Genomic DNA, 20,281 nt, shown 5'->3' on the forward strand with positions numbered 1-20,281 from the left:
ACGCCATTAATTAAGAACTGAACTGAAGAACTAGTGCCAAATAAAATATTGTTTGGTACATACACCAACGTATCAGTTACCCCGGACATGTAGAATATGTCGGTGAAATCCGGTATACTTCTGCACACTATCAACCTAGTGTCCAAGACACTCCGTTACGCATTAAAACACTTCTGTTCCACAGTTTACAAGAGAGAACCCATAACCTGTCCCGTTTACAGTCACTGCGCCGCAACTGGTCTCTCATATATGTATTTATATACGTACATTAATTTAAATTGTGTAAACTAACCTTTACATAGAATTTACAAAATAATGAGTAATCCAATCAATAGCCGAGCTAATTACAACACGTATTATTATTAAAGAAGATCAGTATTCTCCATATTTACCTCGGTCAAGATCTTCATAATCACTGCTGTGTAAAGTTCTCAAACAAATTGCGGCCATTTCCACACTTTATTAAATAAAACACTAAAGTTCCAGCAAACGGACGTGCTCGTGTTGTTGACATTGCGACTAGCTGAGCTACTGATAATACTTACATGCTCGTAGGTACTCTACACGAGTCGCGGGTCGCGGCTCCAACTGATATATTAAAGGGGGATCAGTGTTTTAATGATCTTTGATTACTATCCTATCTGCTGTCGGGGTTGTGGTTTCAATTCCCACAACTTGTGAACTATGTTATTATACAGACACTTTATTTATTTATTTCTATTATGTGGTAGTGTAAAATATGTTTAGAGACGTTATAAGACAATACTTTTAATATAAAGCTATTATCATAGCGCATAAATGTAAGTTCAAATTAAGTTGTTTTACAATTACTTATGTAATTATCTCAGTACTCGCTTCTCAACGCCCATGCCTCTATAGTACGGCGGCAAGCGAGAACGAAGTGTCTTAACACTGCCTGTTTGTATCTTAACTAGGTATTTGCTATCCTGCTAACTTGCAGATACAGAGCGTGAAGTAAAAAAAAGGACAGATATACATTTTAATAAAAATATAATCATTTGCATAATCCAAATTTGAAATCTGTATTTGTAAAGAAGTCAAATGAAACTCAAGTATACAATGTAAGAGTATTTATTATAACCTGCCTGTCACTTCCACGCTTTAGTAAATAACCAAGAGCTTTACGCTGATTAAATATAAAAGACAAACTAAGAAGTTTGGACGTTTGCATTATTGTTTGGAAACTTGTTTCGATTATATTCTTGTTAAAATTTCCGTGTCATTTTATGAAAACATGTTGATAATATTGTCTTTTTATTTTTTGATTGTTATAAAGTAATTTTTTTATTTTTAAATTTATTATTAGTTTTAAATAAATCTATATTTTTACATATTATTTTTTCGAAAAGTTATACATAAGTACATTAAGAAAGTAAAGATTTTCGAAACATAAAATGCCCCTACAGACCTCCTAACGATTAAAATAAATCGAAACAAGTGTATAAAAATTTCGACGTAGCTTGATAACGTATAGCTTAATTGGCAACGAGCTTGTAAGGTTTCCAAAGGGCGTGGGTTCCATCCAGTCCTGTTATATTAAAATTATACGTGTAAGTATATGATAAAATTCCGCTATATATTCTGAGTTGTAGGGACAACTTAAAGTATCTGTAAAAACCTTCAGAACCGATGGTAGCTTTATGTTTATATGTTCATTCGACGATTTAAAAGTTATATTCTTATAATAATTTATTTGAATAAGGAATATTTTGAATTTGAATATACGTTTCTAAATAATACCCATAAAATTATTATTAACAAGTGAAATAAATAAAAAAATACTGTGAAAAAAAACAAGTTTTAATAACCAAACTCATTATTAAACATTCAAAGATTCATTTATCTATATTACAAACAAAAAAATATGCATTCGTCATTTTGTGATGTTCCATTTGTTATTTATTTTAATAAAAAATTACTTAAATTCAAATCTACAACCATCTTGACAAGTTTTGTTTATAAAGTTAGCCCTACCCAGTATGAAGTATCAGCATCTGCAACGCATCATTGTTTTGTTTTCGTTTTAGACAAAATAGATAATTTCATTGATTAATCTGCTTCATAATGATATTAAAAATATACCCAACAATAATGTTCTGAAAGACTTTTAAAATAATGTCCCATTGTTAACAATTCTGTGAAAGTTGACCGCAGTGGCGCAACGGGAGAGCGACTGTGAGCACGATGCCACTCTGAACACGCAATCATTTAAATTTGGGTAGAAAGGAGAGTATACAGTGCCAACAAACTACTGTCTATCAAGCTAACAAAAAATATGGTTTGACTTTTTAACAAGTTCATGACTTTATCGTTGCGAAACTAAGTTTTTTTAAATAGTATAAAATAAGCCTATATATTTTATTTAGTCAATTAAATCCTTAGTCCTGTACAGAAAAACCTAATGTTTCAGTAAAATATTTCATATTATATTAAATTTCAATTAAAATTAAAAGCAATTTAAAAATAATATATTACAATGTTAGAACTAAATATTCATAAAAACGTAATAAAACTATTGTTTTTGAAACTTTTTCTTAAAATAATTAAGTAATACTGTTGTTGTTCAATAGCGGCGCGACGTCCTCTGTCTCAGACTTGTCACTGTCAGTTAGCACTGAAAAGAAACATATGTATTATCTATGGCAAACAAAAAAGAAACATCAAAACAAGATTATATCATGCAAATAATTAAATTTAAAAAAATATTTATCAGTAGACAATGCATAAAAAAACTATGTCATTATTTTAGTTATACGCTGTAAATTAAACATATTGGACATAATACCGCAAAATTTAGTATTTATTAGTAAAATGATAATCAGTGCAAATATATATATATATATATTGAGAATTGTCATTAATATTCGATTTTATAAAATTACTTTTTTTCTCTAATTAATTTACTTATAAAAAAAAAAAAGTTCACCTATTTTACTAATAAAAGGGTGACTATCTACAACTGTATATTGTATTAAACAGTATTCATATAAAATAAAATGATGTAATAAACTAAAGCATAAAAAGCAAATCATGGTTTTGTTTTGCCGATACACATAAAATATTACTTTTGTAGTTTACCTACGAACGGTTTAGTTAGTAAGCTATTTAGTTCTAACATAAAGACAAACTTATCACATTCACTAGAAATACAGTACGACCTCACTAATCCGGCACTACGAAAGATAGAAATATTTGAAAATTGTGAATGTGGCTCCCTGTGAACATAATTGGTTTCAAAAAACTTCAATAAAGGATTTTTTTCACACTATGTAATTGGTTTTTGTTTATCTTCATGCTGTATCGCGCACATAGCAGAGTAGGCGGAATCCTCAACCACTCGCGTTTACAGTCACAATTTGTGCCCCTGCGCCACGACTGGCCTCATTATTTCCTTTTAATAAAATGCTTTAATTACTATACAATCCAGTTATGTCCTCTCGTTTTGCAAGATGCTGGATAAGTGAGATTCTACAGTACATTCTAGTAAAAACAAAACAAATGAAACCACTATAATATTATAATAATGGTAGAAACATAATTAATAAATTAAGAGTTCTAACAAAGATACACATAAAAAAACTGAAAAATAAATAGTAATTTAATATTAGTTGTTTTTTGTGAATGTTTTTACATAATACTGTGGAAACCAAATCAATACCCATATGATCCATACAAGTTGACAAATATCCATATAATCAATCACGTGAAAAATCAGTAAGAGTAAATCGACATTTACGTCATTGCTTAATAATTTTTCTTCAAGGCCTATTGGTGTAAGTGTCAAAAACTACCAGAACTCCCAATATATTATAACACTAAAACAAAAATATACAGGGATATGAAGCACACACAAGCACTAACCTGAGCGTCCTTACCGAAGCTTATTTATACTAACTAAGATATATCTGAAACTCAAAATGTCATATTTGTCAATTAATTCAATTATAGCTGTAGAATGTATATATAAAAGCTATTTAGATAACAAGATACATAGCACAAAGAAAAAAATAAAATCATGATTTTATGTTAGATACTATAATTGAAAAACAAAAGACATTCTACAAACACAATTGATAAAAATTAATTTTACTGAGTGATTGAAAAAGAACTCCCTAGACTTAAATATAACTTTTATACACTAATATAACTTTAACATTATTTAAGTATCATGATATCATTATATATCAGGGCTTAATAAGTAGGGGAGTTATTAATTGCTTTTCATATGTCAGACAATATTCCGGTATATAGTCTTTCTTTCATAGATAGTACCTTAGGTGTGTAAAATTCTAAAATTTGATTTTTTTTCTTTCATTTGTACTGTAATTCTTACTTCTTGCCAAATTTCTTATTCTAGGTCAGCGTTTAGACCCTTTCCTAGGTGTCGACTATGTGGCGAATTTCATGTAATGTGCAGCAAGAACAAAGCATAAAAGCTCGTGTCTTTTGATCGCGTTCACTTAGAAGTATAAGTTCTGTGCTCCGAGGGAATGTAGACTTGGATATTTGATATTAACTTCAGTTCGATAACTCCACATGGTTTTGAGAAAGTGCGGCAGACGTGGCGTGGCCGCCTTAAAATCGCAGTCGGTAAGATGACAATAATAATACTCTTAAAAAAAAACAAAAAGACCAAAACTAGGTAGTTCTTTCTCAAAACCCGGCATATATCTGAATAAAACGCGTATAGAAAATGTACATTCGCTTATATTTCACATAAAATACAACGACAGTATCATACAACGACTATTAACACTTATTTACATACAAAATTATAATTTTCACCAAAAACTAACCAAACCTTATACATTTTAAATACTTTTGACAGGTTATAGTAGATTTGCTAGTGATGTATGTTTTTATTATATGTACATATTCTTTAATTGATTTAACATTGCGTGTAGCTGAAATCGATTTTTTTAGAAGAAATTAGTAGTAATAGTTTTTTAAATTGCACTAAAAACAAACAGTAATTGTTTTTTTATGATATTTGTTGGTCTTTATTATATTAAAAAATTACTACATTAACCAAACAATATGCATCATAAGAAAAAAAAACCATTATGTTTCTTTGCAAGTATGTTTTTTTTTTAGTTTAAGATGACAAAGATTCTAGACAAGAGTTGAACATTTTGAAACCTGAAAGTTATTTAAGCGTTATAGCGTTTATACTTTAAATACACACATACATACATAAACAAACAAACAATTGCAGATACGATAGCTTAGTGTACCAACCACCTTACCAGTCAATTTTGAACCTAATTCATAGAGTAATAGAGCAGCAAATTAACAAGCATTAAGGCTAAAGTAATGGCAATTAGAATGTATATATCTAAGTTTACAGATTTTGAGATATTTTTTTTTATATACACGCTGTATCCCGCATAAAGTAGAAAGACAAAAGGAATATAGCGTAAAGATATTCCATAAGCCACACGTTACCCAATTTTCGAGACATTTTGAGTTTTGAGTTGCAGATCTCTAATGATGAGCTGTTTTTACTAATATTTATTATAAAATTGAACTTTTTAAAGTTTTTTAAGGTAAGGGTAAAAATAAATATATTCTTTAAACTACAATTTTACATAAAAAAAAATTCATCTGGCCAGAAACCGAAACTTACGTGTCATTATATATGTATATAAATGTTATATTTTGTAACAATGGTATCCCCATATGTACTCTACAAATACATTAAAAAAAAATTAAATCATCTAAACTTAAATGAAAAAGGTTAATTTAGCTAATTTCATAACAAAAAGGTCCAGCCTCTTTGAATTCATGAACCATTTTTTTATTTAAATATAAATAACTAGAGACTGAAGTAAATTTAAACTTAAACAAAAGAAAAAAAAGTGTTTCTTAAGAATTAAAACCTATCAATGTACAAACACACATTCAACACAAAATTTTATATTTATTACATATTAATATAACTTTGAGTTCTTTTTCGTAATTAATTATCTTGGCGGAGGTGTCAAATATTTACACAAAAGGTCAAACACTATATAAAGATGTAGGTTTAATTTTTAGAGAGCATTCCGTTTTACTTTTTTTAATAGATTCATGCGTTATTCCGCACATAACAAGTTTCCTACGCATCGCCCACCATCGCACGCCACAGTGCGTTGAACGGCGGAGTAGAATGGCGCGAAGACGAGTACACCAACAGATGATCTTGAGATATTCGCATATCTTGAGATATTTTTTTAAAACAAAATTGAAATTGATGAAAAACTGGGATTTTATATGAAACATATGTATCTTGAGATATCCACTTCTCGAGGGATATTTTTTAAATTAAATACTTAAGTTATGTAAAGGGGGTTGTACAGGACATTTAAATACTAAAAAAAAAATAAAAGAACACTCTCCAACCCTAAAACGTACATCTTATTTCTAGAGAGCCGTCTCGTAGTTTCTTATCTCGTTCATGGGCGAAGGCGCCGGTGGGTATTGGATACGAAATTAACTATTTTGAGATATTCACATATCTCGAGGCATTTTTAAAATAAAATCTCAAATGATAGAAAAACGGGATTTTTAATGAAACATGTTTCATTAAAAATTTTGATATATCCGCAAATTTGGAGAAATATTTGAAAAAAAAATAAGTAAAGAAAAAGTAGAGCTGTAGGACATTAAAATACCAAAAAAAAAAGCTAAAAGAACCCTCTCTAAGTCTACAACCTACATCCTCTTAGTTCTAGATGGTCGTCTCGTACCGTTTCTCTCGTTCTTGGGCGAGGGCGCCGGCGGGTAGGAGATACGAAACAGATGTATCTTGAGATGTTCACATATTTCGAGACAAATTTGTCCGCAGTAGCGTGATAGGTCAGCGCATACCCAGATCTGAAAATTTTTTGAAGTCATATTAGTTAAAAGAAAAAAATGATTTAAAAAAATGTTTTAAACATTTTTTTTTTCAATTGTTGGTTTTAATTTATTAATAAAATTATTTTTGTTTCTTACAGTAAAATAAACAAATAAAAATAAATCAGCTTCTGGAGACTTCTGCGGAATTCTGGAGGCATTGCGTGTTGAGTGGCAGAATTCAACGCCGCGGTTTGCCTCGACACCAGAGCGAAGAAATGGAACCCTTCACCCGCTCGGTACAGCCACCCGTAATAAACACTTACAGTACACAGCCACAACACGTAGTACTCAGGTATTGCATTGTTGAAGTACTGGTTGAGGAAGAGCATCGCCGGCCCTAACAGCGACCAGTCGTAATACTCCATTTCACTTTTTGTCATGTGCGCTACCTGAAACATTCAAATAATATCTATATCTTATAATATCACATTCTAATTAGTAAAATTATTTGGCAAAATATATTTTTCACTTACACAAAAATATTATGTTATCTGTAATTTTCCCAATGTGCATATTTTTTTTATAAAATGAATGTTTATAATATTAAAATATGCCAAAAATATACATAAGGCAAACGGAAGTGCAACCGACAAGTTCTAAGCAAATATTAAATGAGTTATACTTTGCGCACAGAATGTAAAAAAAAATAAATTAATGTGATGTCGTAGGACACCAGGTAGGAACGAAGTTCCTTCGGCTAATGTAGAATCAACACAAATTGCAAAAAAAGTCGTGCTCAATTTTATGTAGGTTTTCTAGATTTTTCTCTTAAATTTTGCTGATTAGTTTTTATTTAAGTACAAGAAAGTATTTAGGAAATTCAGTATTTTAGGAAATAATAAATTACTTAAAATAAAAAAATATCGTAATTCAAATTATCAACTAAAAAAAGGAAGAGGGAGAAAGAGAAAGGTATTATACACTACTCGTCTGTGTATGCGACTGTCGCGCCTGCGCACGTCTCATTTAACGGTTTTATTCCACGCATTTTTCTTACGGTTTTACTATCACATTTTTTTAAGTTCGGTCACGCAGCGAAATCCCTATACCTTCCAAGCCTGCCGTAAGGAACTTTGTTCCAATAATAATAGAATTGTAAATTATATTAGATTCGATATAATCAAAATAAATGTATGAAATTTTAGTAGTTTTATATTTAGGTATTTAAACATAAAGAGATCAACAAACTACGGTGTGACTTCCCATAGTATAAAAATTATACTAAAAAAATATAAAAACCATCAGCTTCACGCTGTACGCTGCGGGGAGCACACATCAGGGTAGGCAGAGGAACCTAACGTTAAGACTACGTTAGTACTACATAACATTTTGCGTAATTCTTACCACGAGCCTGTTCGTGACTTTTGCAGCGACCATACCAAACGCCAGTATGTAGAGAGCCGGGTGGTTCTCGTACACATGAGACTCGCTCTTTTGGAAAATAATGAAGGCCGGAACCACGACCAGCGAGAACGGGATCACCGGAGACAATATGCTTGTTCCCTAAGAAATTTTACGCTGTAGCTTGCTCTTAGATAAATAAAAAAAATATCAGACCTGTCTACAATTTTCAGGATATTTAAAAAAAAATGGATATTTTAAAATATTTGTTATATTTTAAGATAATTTTGCTTTTCTTAGTAAATATCCTAAAAATCTTTCTTAATAGGCTACAAAAGCTACAAAGCCATGCAAAACCAAAGAGCTAAAGCTAACCAGCTACATGTTTTTAGTAAGGAAAGGAAAATTAGAATAAATAATAATGGAATAAATTGACGCAATTTGCTATGAGTTTTGGTGTCAATGTCAATGTAAAATGTAAATGATTATGTTAATACCAATCATGTCAACATATTCCAGTCACAGAACACGAGTACAGCGCGAACTACAAAACCACGACAACACGAGCATTGCTATCATGCCTTAGCTTTTACGAACACGTGAAAATGGCATCATGAAATCGTCGAAACGTCAAGTGACCACGTGTCGACGGCACTTACAGCAACCGTTGAGCCGTTCTTTCCGACGCCACCTTTCATAATGACTCTAACGTAGCTGAAGACTACCGAGACTGTCATTAGGACCACGGCGTAATTGGACGCCAGGTTCAAGCTGATGTTGACTGTCGGGAACTGTTAATGTGGGGTGAACGCGCGGGCGACGGCCATTATTGGAAACAAAATCATAAAAACATGCTATTAATATAAAAAAGTAGACAAATGTCATTAATGTGATATCTTCACTCATTGCACATTCCGGACCGCGCTCTGTTTGCTCACGAAACATGTCTATTTATGTTAAGGACAGGAAAAAGGAAAGCGTGCTCAAAACTAGGAAGTACAACAATGTTAGAACAAATATATATGTGCATACATATTAAAGTCGTTAAGGGGTATAAGAGTATGCTTATTATGAAAAATAAGCAATAAAAATATTAAAACGGCATGGAAATTAATGTATTATTCAAATAAATAGAAAATATTTATCGACGCTATAATAAGGATGTGCAATATATTTCTCCTAGAAACCGGTTTCCGGATGTAAATATATATTTATAAAATATATTAGTAGTTCAGTAGATAACAACTATTATCTTTAACAAAACACTTAGACAAATTACGTTAAGATTGTCAAATTTCCCTAAACGGTATCCTTACGCAATAACAATGAAATATCACATAATACATTTTGAAGATGTAACAAAATATAATTTCTCAGGTCGAACAACAAAATAAAGCCTGGAATGTAACTAGTCGTATAGAAAATGAGTAGAGTAAACCTAAGAATCCAATGCCCTATAGATTCTAAATAAGTGTCCATACTTTAATTCCCACACCATCAACCACATCGCATATCTTACAGCAACTGTAGATCCATTTTTCCCGCATCCCCTATCCCGAAAAGTACTCGCGAAGTTGTAGATAAAGTAAACAGCGCCTGCGAGCGGTGCGCACGCGGCGTGCAGGCTGCACGGCACACCGAGGATCTGGTGTGCCAAATTAAGAGTAGAGAAGAGAGTAAGCCCCGTTCGAATGAGTGAAGAGCCACGTCATTAAACAATACTTAATCTAAGACAATGTACGTCTAAAATAAGGTACATGCTATTAAAAAAACCCACATGATACAAGCGATGACTTAGAGTATCAAATCAAATATCTATTAACTAGTAATGTATCATATACTTTAAATATTTAAACGAATATATAAAATATACACAATACATAGATACTAAATTAATAAATAAACGAAAGCGACTCGTGATTATAAAATACAAGTATGAGGCCAATCAAAGCTACTTTTTTTAGTAAATACATAATTAATATAATAAAAAGAATTAGAAGGATAGAAGCCCAAGACAACTTAGAACACTAAAAAAACGGAATGAGATATCGATTTTTTAGGAAATTGAAGCTTAATGTAAAATTTAACTGTTGTCATATTTTATGTATTTACAAATTACAAATTATGTTTACGGTTCTAAAATCGTTATCCCATTCCCCCACATATCCCGATACTGCTATCGATATCTCACAGCGACCGTGGAGCCGTTCTTGCCCACGCCGCCGGCCGCGATGGCGGCGGCGAGCGACGCCAGCGTCAGTATGACACCCGCCACTGCGACCACGCCCAGCGAGTAACGCACTTCCAACGTGCCCTATAGCCACTTATTTTTGTACTATTTGCAGTTATATTATTTGAGTATTTATTAAAATGTTTCATTTTTTTATGTACTTAGTATTTTTTAAAGAAATATATACTTAAAATAGTCATGTAACTTTGTTACAATCAAAATCAATTTTAAAAGTAATTAATATAATTGGTTAGTGCTTGCCATAACAACCATGGGCTTCATAAGAAATATGTTAATATAATGATTACGATTTTTTTTTCTATAAGAAGCATTGCTCCGATATGTACCGTAAGCATATTTTATCATGCAATATTAACACGGAATTTAAAGACAAGAAACATGTACTTGATCATCGCCCTCGACATGTAATAGACATTCCAGTTTAATTGACACGTCGATGATGAGCACTGGCTCGTTCACGCGGAGCATACAGACCAGATTCGATACTTATTTAGTACACTTAAAATATAATTCATGTGGGTGTTTTTAAGAAATAAGTAAATACAAAGTAAATATACATTACTACTTCAAATCGATTTGAACGAGTAGCGATTTGCTTTTATTCTGTTGAAGTCTGGAAGAAGAAAGTCCCAAGAAGTTAAAGATTACATTACCTGAGTTGTCCAAGCCTCGGGGCCGAGCGTCGCAGATACCATGTGTATCCCGATGATGGCGTACTGCGCCTCAGTCACGTCGATGCGGCCCATCCTGAGCGTGCCCGTGACGTACGCCTGCCAGTGGGCGCAGTAAAATAGTGTCATTGCGCAGAAACACTGAAAATAATCATTTTATGAATCAGATTAAAGTTAATATGTATTCCAAAACTTACAATTTCCGTATCAAATAAAATATAAAAGTTTTGTAACAATACAGTATTTACAGTAATTTTCGAGACATTGTGTGTTGAGTGGCGGATCTCAACGTCGCGCTTGTAAATATTTTTAATAAGTAATATAATGAAGCATAAATCGAGTTAGCTAATATACATAACCCACTGATATCAATAAAATGTGATTTATAAAATTTAAAACATCTTTTTTTTCATGTAAAGTAGTAACGTTTAATTTCACAAGCCATAGCAAGTTCATTGACCTCCACATCGCCGGAGCGGAACACCTGAAACATCCTGAAATATCGTACATATCCCGTAGTTAGCACTTTCTAAACTCTAATAGGTATATAATAAGTGTTGATTAACAAACAGACGTTTAGTTAATTACTTTAGTGAAATTATTTTTTTTATAAAGTTTGAAGATTTGAGAAGGCCGCACTTTATCTATAAAGCTTAAACATTCTGCCAAGTGGAATATCAACACGCTCCCACTGGTCCCCGACGGACCTAAACATATACCTAATCACTTCCCAAGAGGGATAAAATCCACAATCACATATAGTACGCACGCTAACTGCGTCATAATGACGTCACTCGTGTCTTTATTTTATATTGACTGAGGAGGCACCTATATCTTAATAAGAATGTCATAATTCGATATTTCAAAGAGTAATTGTCCGTAATATTTTAGAATAATATATTTGTATTGCCATCACTACTTCAGAATGAGAGTCACTTCACTATTGACCAACTGAATATTTTTGACACAAGGGTGTGACATGTCCCTTCGAGGGAATGAACTATTATATAATATTACTATTTTCATTTCTTCGCCCTGACACCAAGGCAAAATCCTCAATATAAAACGATGAAGTAGGTATAAACACTGGAACAAATATTAACATTGAGTAGTTATTCCTTATTAAGTCATTATATGATGTTAAAACCTGCTGGTAATTATAAAAATACCTACGCGAAAATATTACACCTATACTAGCGACCCGCGCGGCTTCACGAGCATGTACTACACAATGATTTATTACACATCACACATAATTAGTAAAACTATTACATTAATAAATGCCCCCAATAGTAGATTTTTTCTTATGTCTTCCATGTATTTATTATATGTATAGAAAATTTGGAAATTGATACCTATTATTTGGAAATTGATACCTATTATTAGTACCTATTTATTAAACTTTTTAATACTACTTTGAAACCCAAGAGGCTAAGAGGCGCGGGATTAAATCCTACTACAAACAAATTTTTATACGGGTTATAAAAAACATTTTTCTTCCCCAACTGTGGACAAGCACTTTAAAAATGTCAAAAAATACTAACTGCCATATTAACCTTAATTTTTATTTATAATTTGGAGACATTATTAATGTCTAGTCTGAAATGATGTCTCTAAATCCGAATTAGGAAGAATACATCCACAACAATTGGCTTTCGGCCAGTGTGAACTGAGACGGTCTGCCAAGTCCCGGGCAGCTCTCTAGGCGACGAACACGCTACTCAATGAACTACACTCAAGGCCTTCCCGTATTGATTATACGCACTTATCAACATTTAAACGTTGTAGTTATACGTGACATTATTTACAATATGCAGCAAGCAGGGTAGGCAGAGGGTACCCAGTGTTAAGATACTACGTACCCCACTTTCCGCCCAATTTCCGCAATGCTTTCATTGCGTGTTGAGTGGCGGAACTCAACGAACCCGGAGCGAAGATATGGAAATATCAAATATTTTATTTCAGGATTTTCAGGATTGGCTGCTCCAGCTGCGTCCTAGGAGTTTATTTTGGTATAAATGAAATTACGGTACCTAAAACTTTCATGACTTAGACACTACGAGTCAATGATCTCTCGAGGCGTACGAGGAAGGCACGTACCTAATCTTACTAAAAAATATATCAATATAAATGATACTCTAAAAGGAGAATTGGCAGACCAAAGCCTGACTGGTACTCAATAGCGCGAAATAGACCAGAGTGGAAGAAGTGGAGGAAGGCCTTTGCCCAACAATGGGTCACACGCACATCGATCAATTGGACTTAATATAGTTGCTTATAAATAAATACTTATTGATTTATAGGTACTTTATATTTTTACCGAATAAAAAACAGATGTGCCGTTATATGTATGAATTTATAAAGGAAAGAGAAAAACGGAGTAAATCTTATTATATGAAGAGCGAAAGCAGTGCTCAACTGGATGTTGGCAGCTGCTTAGTACCTACAGGTGCAAATGAACAACCTGTAACGTGTTAGTTAAGCAACTAACATATGTGTGTCTGTGAAACATAAACAGGTTTCATAGACACGAAACAGAAACATCACATTAACCATATTTAGTGTCTAGAGCCAATTCTAAAGCCTGTCAGGATATTATCCTAATCTGATCATATCTATATTAAGTTATCCTAATCTGATCATATCTAAATTAATTATATTACAATATTTTTTATTAAAATAATAATGTAAGAAATAAAAAAAAAACATTTTATAGTAACTTCAAAGCTATAAAAAATACAATTAAACAAAAAAAAATCCCTACAATCCCAATTCCCATCAAGTTAGGGAATCCCTAATGAATCATCATACAAGAACAAGTAGGTAATAACCTGGCAATACCAACCTGGAAAAACATCCACGTAGGGTATTCCCCCAATTTAACAGCTATACATGCTCCTAGAGCTATGAACACTGTAGATATGCTATCACAGCCGTGGTCGAAGAGCTCTCCTAGAGGGGACTGGCTCCCCGTTCTACGGGCTTGCTTGCCGTCTATGGCGTCTAAACTTTGGTAAATGAAGACACCTAGTGCACATAACGCACATGCCCATCTCGGTGGCTCTTGCCTGGCGTCTGGACTATACCTGTAAAGCAATGAAAAGAAGTTTAATTTAAAATATATATAAAATATATATATAATTTTGAAGTTTTTTTAGTGAAATTTTCGAGACAAGTTGAGGAACTCAATGGCGCACTTTGTTTTGTCACCAGAGCAAGGAAAAAAAGTTCGAACCTACAATCTGTCGCATTTACAGTAACACAAAAAAGATATAATTTACTGTACAACTTGTTGCTCTTACTAAGGATATGATTCAGTCGATTACAATGTACAAAAACCCTTGTATAGATGGGATTTTGGTCGTTGTCTTCAAATCATAATAGATTTTAAGTGGAGGGACCCAAAAGTAGCGTAAAAATATAAGTTTTTCGACTATTTTTTTATTATTTTCATTTAATATATTTTTCAGCTCTCTATCAGAGTGCAAAGTTTTTTTGATTTAAAAAGGAAATCATAGTATTAAAATGGTTATTTGCTACATAAAACTCACTGTAAGGATAAAAATAACATTTATATTTTACCTTTAATTGCCTTTACTCAATATATAATAAAAATATTGCAATATTTTTAATTACAAATTTTAGTTGTTTTAAAGTTTTCCCCTTTTGATGACATTTTATCATGACATTCGTGATTGGATAGTTCAAGTGAAGTATAGTATAAGTATAGGCCTAAGCACTTTGGGGTCTGCTGGTGGAGTAATTAAAGATTCAGAAAATTTTACACTTCTTCCAAAAGAACAATTACTTGGTCCTGTTTGTGGTTCACTAAAATTTGAATTTCTTACTTGAATTTTCAATTTTTCATAATTTCTTTCACTTGTATATTATATATTGTCATAATCTATTTCATTGCTTTTAATTCAAGTGCATGATTTTATAATTTTACATCAGAAATTGTATCAATGTCAGTGATAATACATGCTCATTAATAATAATTTATTTATATTTTTGTATGACAAGTGTGTATTACTTATAGCAGGTTCAGATATAAGTAGCATGAAAATATAAAAAAGTACTATTTTACAGAAACTACTAGCTACATTCCATAAAATATACAACACATAAAATGTGACAGGGTAATACAGTACAGCAGGCGCAGTGAGTAATTTACTAGACTCTAATAATAAACTTTCCCAGAAACACTTTCTTATTTCTTAGAGTTAGCTTTATTAAATGTAGACTAATAAAGTGCAACTTTCTTTATTATATAATGTTCATTTTGTAGGTTATAGAATTAAGAATTATGTTTCTAAAAAAAAATAAGCACAATATAATATAATATAATATAATATAATATAATATGTACAATATAATTAATAGATAGAAGTGTCTACAAATTTTCTAAATTAAAAAGGTGTTGTTTTAGATGTCTTTTAAATATGTCAAGTGACATTGAATGTTGCACTTCAGAAGGAAGTGCATTCCAGAGAATGCTTAGTGAAGCTTGTGCATAGTTATGAGGACAGGTAAAAACATTTTCAAATGTTCTCTTTATCTGATCGAAGACATCTGCTTGATAACCTTTTTCTTAGTATAGATTTGTGCATGTTAGTGTTATTTTAGTGTAAAAATATATGTCTTGTTAGTAACCTAAATAAATAAATAAATAAAGAGATTTGAATACTGCAAACAAATTTTCAATCATCATTAGTAGAACTGTAGTTTAATTAATAAACGTTATTGTTTATTTATTTACATAAAACACAGAACTTAAATAATCTTAAGACAATAAATGGAAGCATTAATTTTATAAGCAAAAGATAATATGATCACTATCAATAATCCAAAAGTTGATTGTGTTATAGTTATCACAAGTTCTAATCTACACAATGCAGGAAGTAATGCAACAAGTAAAGTAATAACATGTTAATCTTTTATAGTACTTTTATTTAGCTGTACTCCCTCTGTACTCTCTGGGAAGGCATAAGAGTCTAGTGTTAATATACTGTTTTTCATTAATTTTAGAGATACCTTGTAATACTGGACTGAATTAGTTTCACACTGTATTGCACACACAGCATGGTAGGCAGATAGAACCTAGTGTTGACACACATTTCTCACTTTTTGCCGAAATTGTGGCATTGTGTGTTAAGATTATTTGTATTTTATTAATAATATTAGAATTTTCTGTGTCTCTATCTATTTAGATGACATATAATTTTTAATATATTTTTTTTTCATTTTTGAAATTGTCCTTGTTGATTTTTTTTGTCAAAAGTGTATTATTCATGTACATTTCAATAGAAACTGAATGAACACATGAGAGGGACAAGAATCCGGACAAGTAAGGCAACAAAGAATTTGATATCCATTCTCAAAATTGAGATTTCTAAAACTTATTTTTAAATATCAAATTATGCATTTAATTCAGTTGAAAGTTATCTATATTAAAAAGTAGAAATATATTTATATAGCGATTAGACCTATTTGTCTTTAATTAAGATTAATAATTTCTCTTCAATAGGAAATATCTTAAAAATAATATGTAGCAAAATTAAATTTAATAAATATTGAAAAGTAAAAAATGTTTGTCATGCAGGTTCAATGATCTTGTAGTCATTATATTGTTTTTAACAGTTTTAATTATATTTGGTGTTATAATAAATTTTGTATGTCTATTTTTTTCTACTTTCACACGGTGTAGGCAACAACCCTTATTAGAAGGAAACTTGTGTGAAATATTATTTTTGGGCGATACATATCAACGAAGCAGTGGGACTCTAGTATTAAAAAACTTCTTTCTTCAATGCACAATTTACAAGACATGTTGAGTAGATGAGTACTACTCACTACACTTTGTCTGCTTCTACCCAAGCAAGGAAATTATAATAATTCCATCCCCAGAGTGGCAATCGCATCAACTATCGCATTTACAGTTGGTTGTTATACAATTTTTATTTTATACTTTTTACTTATTTGCTAGAATCTATATGTATGTATAATATATTATTCTCTAAAAATTCAAAAAACACATGTGGTACATGACAAATTTATTCTTTTTATTTCAAGAAACTAACCTCCTTTCTTATAAAATGATTGAAAAATGATATAGTAATGCTTCAAGCAATAAAAAAGGACAAACATAGAAATATCTAAAGAAATACAAAATTTCTAATATTTATAATATGTATATAGTACATATAAGTTTATATAATTGTATTTATAAGGAAAATCTTACTAAGTAAGTACTTTATAAAAAAAATTGTATTAATATAGATTGCCATTTTTTATTTCGATAAAATATTTCATAATTTAAAGTTATGAATGATATAATAATAATGATTTATTCATTTTCGTATCTTATCAGACGGTGGCGCGACTTGCTCTGCCAATCGTATGACAGATTCCCATATAACGAAAAAAAAACGTCCAAATAACGAAAAAATCTCAGCGGAGGCTGCCACAGAACAGTTATAAAAATAAAAATAACTAGGTTAAAAGAAAGTATTAACTTTACAGGCTAAAATGAAAGTCGTTCCGCTGTTACACGGCTTGACACAATTTTCGCAATGATTAATAAAGCAACGTACTTACCAAACCAATATGAGTGTGGTAACAATATTGACTATTAAACCTAAAGTTGTAATGAGATTCGGTGCGAGCCATAGTGGCGTTTTAGAGACCAGCCAGCACCACCAGGGCTGGAGCCAAGAATCTAATATACTAGCACTTGTACAAGAATATTTGTGTTCACTAAGTTTTTTTAACTGGGCAGCGTTAAGAATTCTTTCCTTATAGAACTGCATTTTATTTTGAGTCACTGTCACGACATTTAATAAAATAAACACTGCACTTTACTATATTATAAACGATGTGAAAAATTAAAATTCCGTCTACCTATGAAACACATCACTCCACCATGTGGACCACAGGCAATTGACATTTTTGCAATTGAAATTAGTGGTGTGGATGCTAAGTGTTAATTCTTAGTCATAGATAAGATGTGTGACACATTTTGTATACTTGCAACACTAGTATTCGTAGAATTTTTAACATTTTAAATTTGTTATCTATAATATTAATTTCTCTTTTTTTACCGTACAACCTCTTTCGTGAGTTCTCCATTCAACGTGACACTGGCGAAGTGATTTTGTGCTCAACTGGCACGCTCGGAACGCCATATTAGAAAGAACAGAACATATAATATTAATTGAATTAAAATAAAGATAATGATGTAGATATATCTTAAAAAATATTTCTATTTGTTTATTCTACACAGTATAAGCAGAATTTCAAATATTTGCACTTTTTGTTGCTTAAAAGTTTTGCCTTTTTTGGCTTAATTTTTTTGTGATATTATAAACCATATTTATTGTAGGATTCGAGAAAGCGTTCGAGAATGTTCTATATCACAATTTAAAAAACTTGTGAAAAGACGTTTGTGTGTTAAAGGTTATTACCAAATTAATGATTTTATAAATGATAACACGGCTTGGGAATGAAATGCTCGCTCCAGTCTGTTTCAAAGTATCATTGTCAGAAATGGTAAAATGTATAATTGGTTTTAAAAAATAAGTCGCGCTGAGTTTCTTTCTTTTTCGTCAGTTCTTCTCAGGTCTGAGGTATTAACTTTAGTGAACTAGCGGTAGATTATTTGACGTTCAAAAAATGAAGCATGTACCTTTTTATTTTAAATAAAGTTATTTCACTTTGTAATCCGAGATCGTCAGAGGTCATCATATGATTTGACACTTGTTGGTATACAAGTATTCAATATTTTATAAACAGTTACAAGATATATACAATTATTTCACTAGCACTATTTATTATGTGTATCTCTCTATTTACTAGTGTACTCAAATGTGTTCTGTGCCCATGCCTAAGTTAGTGCTTAAATTCCGTATGGCTGAAAGTGAATGCAGATGGGCAAGTAATTCATGTTTTCGTTATTTTCAGTTGCAACAAATTTTTCTTTCGCTTTTGCTTGATGGTGAAAAGACATGTAAGATAAAGATTTTCTATTTGAACTAATTATAAATGTAAAATACGATTATTATATGACACAACTAACGCTAAAAGCGCATCTTAACCTATAACCTTTTGTCACAACGGTTAAAATTAAATTCATATATCTATTGGGTAAGATGACATACAAAACGTGAGTATAAGATGGCATACTATCTTACCCTTATAAATAGAATCGATGTATTTTTTTTGCTTTACCTACAAAATGCCTAGCAATTACAAACGAATATATATTGATCATAAGAAGACATGGATAAGGCTGCTAGAGCAAGGGCATTCAATAGCCGCAAGTGACGAAGCTTATTTCCCTTTTGGAAAAGGAAGTGACTGATAACGGAATCCAACCTTATAAAATTTGCAACATGTATGAATCTCGCCTTAATACTGTTTAAAAGCCCCCCAGCAAATAAGAAACTATTTATTTGTGAACTATGCTCGACAAATAATGATGGCGTTTTTATGCCACATACTAAGTATGTCATTTTACCCTGTAGATATGTCGTCTTACACTGGTCGAACTAAGTGCGATTTTTGTTTGTTTTTTATGATGTTGGAAAGACGATTATTCTGAAACTAAAATAATTTCGTTGATTATGAAATATACAATAGTATACGCAATATGCTGTTCTCAGATGACTTTATTTATTTGAAATATTTGTCTTCGAACAAAAAGTATGTCACCTTAAGCACAATTCCCCTATATATATGGTTTGTTATATGCGTTCTGTATGGCACCTCTCAACGTCCACTATTTACCCGCTCTGCCAAGACACTTCGAAACGATTATCATTATGTTCACCGTCCTTACAACGCAGTGGCGGACTAAGGGGGGGGCGGCGGGGGCGGTCCGCCCCGGGCCTCGGGTCCAGGGGGGCCTCCAAATGGTGCAAATTCCCTTGATCAAATCCTAAATAAGCCCTTGAAAAAACGCATAGTATCTACTTAAGAGGAAGTTTGAGGCTGGAGGAGGCCTCCAAGAAACAAATAAGTACAGGGATTAGTGCAGCCTGTACCGGTAGTTTACATTATATTAATTAAAATTACTTTTATCTTTCTAATGTCCATTTAGGTTGCATGTGGTTCCAGTTTC

General features: G+C 31.7%; 2 protein-coding genes and 1 long non-coding RNA gene across 23 annotated transcripts in view; 1 reads left to right on the forward strand and 2 right to left on the reverse strand.

Annotated features, from left to right (window-relative positions):
* The window catches only part of ATP8A (ATPase phospholipid transporting 8A1), a 78,735-nt gene extending 78,194 nt beyond the window's left edge, over positions 1-541 (reverse strand). For 11 of the 14 annotated variants that reach the window (XR_014878897.1, XR_014878898.1, XR_014878899.1 and 8 more), the window contains exon 1: positions 393-540. Coding sequence is in view for 10 of the 14 variants with exons in the window: in XM_085200145.1 (XP_085056271.1) it covers positions 393-450 (58 nt within the window). In the remaining 4 variants the exon portion in view is untranslated. Of the gene's footprint in view, positions 1-392 lie in introns of all 14 variants that reach the window. The other 3 variants (XM_085200139.1, XM_085200140.1, XM_085200142.1) reach the window with 1 other exon arrangement.
* Positions 542-1,076: 535 nt separating this feature from the next.
* On the reverse strand, positions 1,077-18,142 carry bbc (choline/ethanolaminephosphotransferase 1 bbc). Of its 8 annotated transcripts, XM_085200152.1 has the most exons (10): positions 17,761-18,142; positions 14,009-14,249; positions 11,146-11,304; positions 10,433-10,555; positions 8,901-9,032; positions 8,245-8,403; positions 7,164-7,289; positions 6,750-6,876; positions 5,648-5,707; positions 1,077-2,635 (listed from the first exon to the last, which is right to left on the reverse strand). In XM_085200152.1, the coding sequence occupies exons 1-9, from the start codon at positions 17,970-17,972 to the stop codon at positions 5,673-5,675; spliced, it is 1,314 nt and encodes a 437-aa protein (XP_085056278.1). In that variant the 5' UTR covers positions 17,973-18,142; the 3' UTR covers positions 1,077-2,635; positions 5,648-5,672. The 8 variants fall into 8 exon arrangements, with proteins under 8 accessions (XP_085056278.1, XP_085056276.1, XP_085056275.1 ...); XM_085200150.1 differs by lacking the exon at positions 5,648-5,707 and having other exon boundaries at positions 6,719-6,876; XM_085200149.1 differs by lacking the exon at positions 5,648-5,707 and having other exon boundaries at positions 17,761-18,141.
* Positions 18,143-18,243: 101 nt separating this feature from the next.
* LOC146529768 (uncharacterized) lies at positions 18,244-19,809 on the forward strand. Its single transcript, XR_014878900.1, has 2 exons — positions 18,244-18,788; positions 19,123-19,809. It is a non-coding gene; the product is annotated as an uncharacterized LOC146529768 (long non-coding RNA).
* Positions 19,810-20,281: the final 472 nt, after the last annotated feature.

The sequence above is a fragment of the Heliconius melpomene genome, chromosome 17 (assembly GCF_056956725.1).
Source record: "Heliconius melpomene rosina isolate 202511_hmr_F chromosome 17, ASM5695672v1, whole genome shotgun sequence".
NCBI lineage: Eukaryota > Metazoa > Arthropoda > Insecta > Lepidoptera > Nymphalidae > Heliconius > Heliconius melpomene.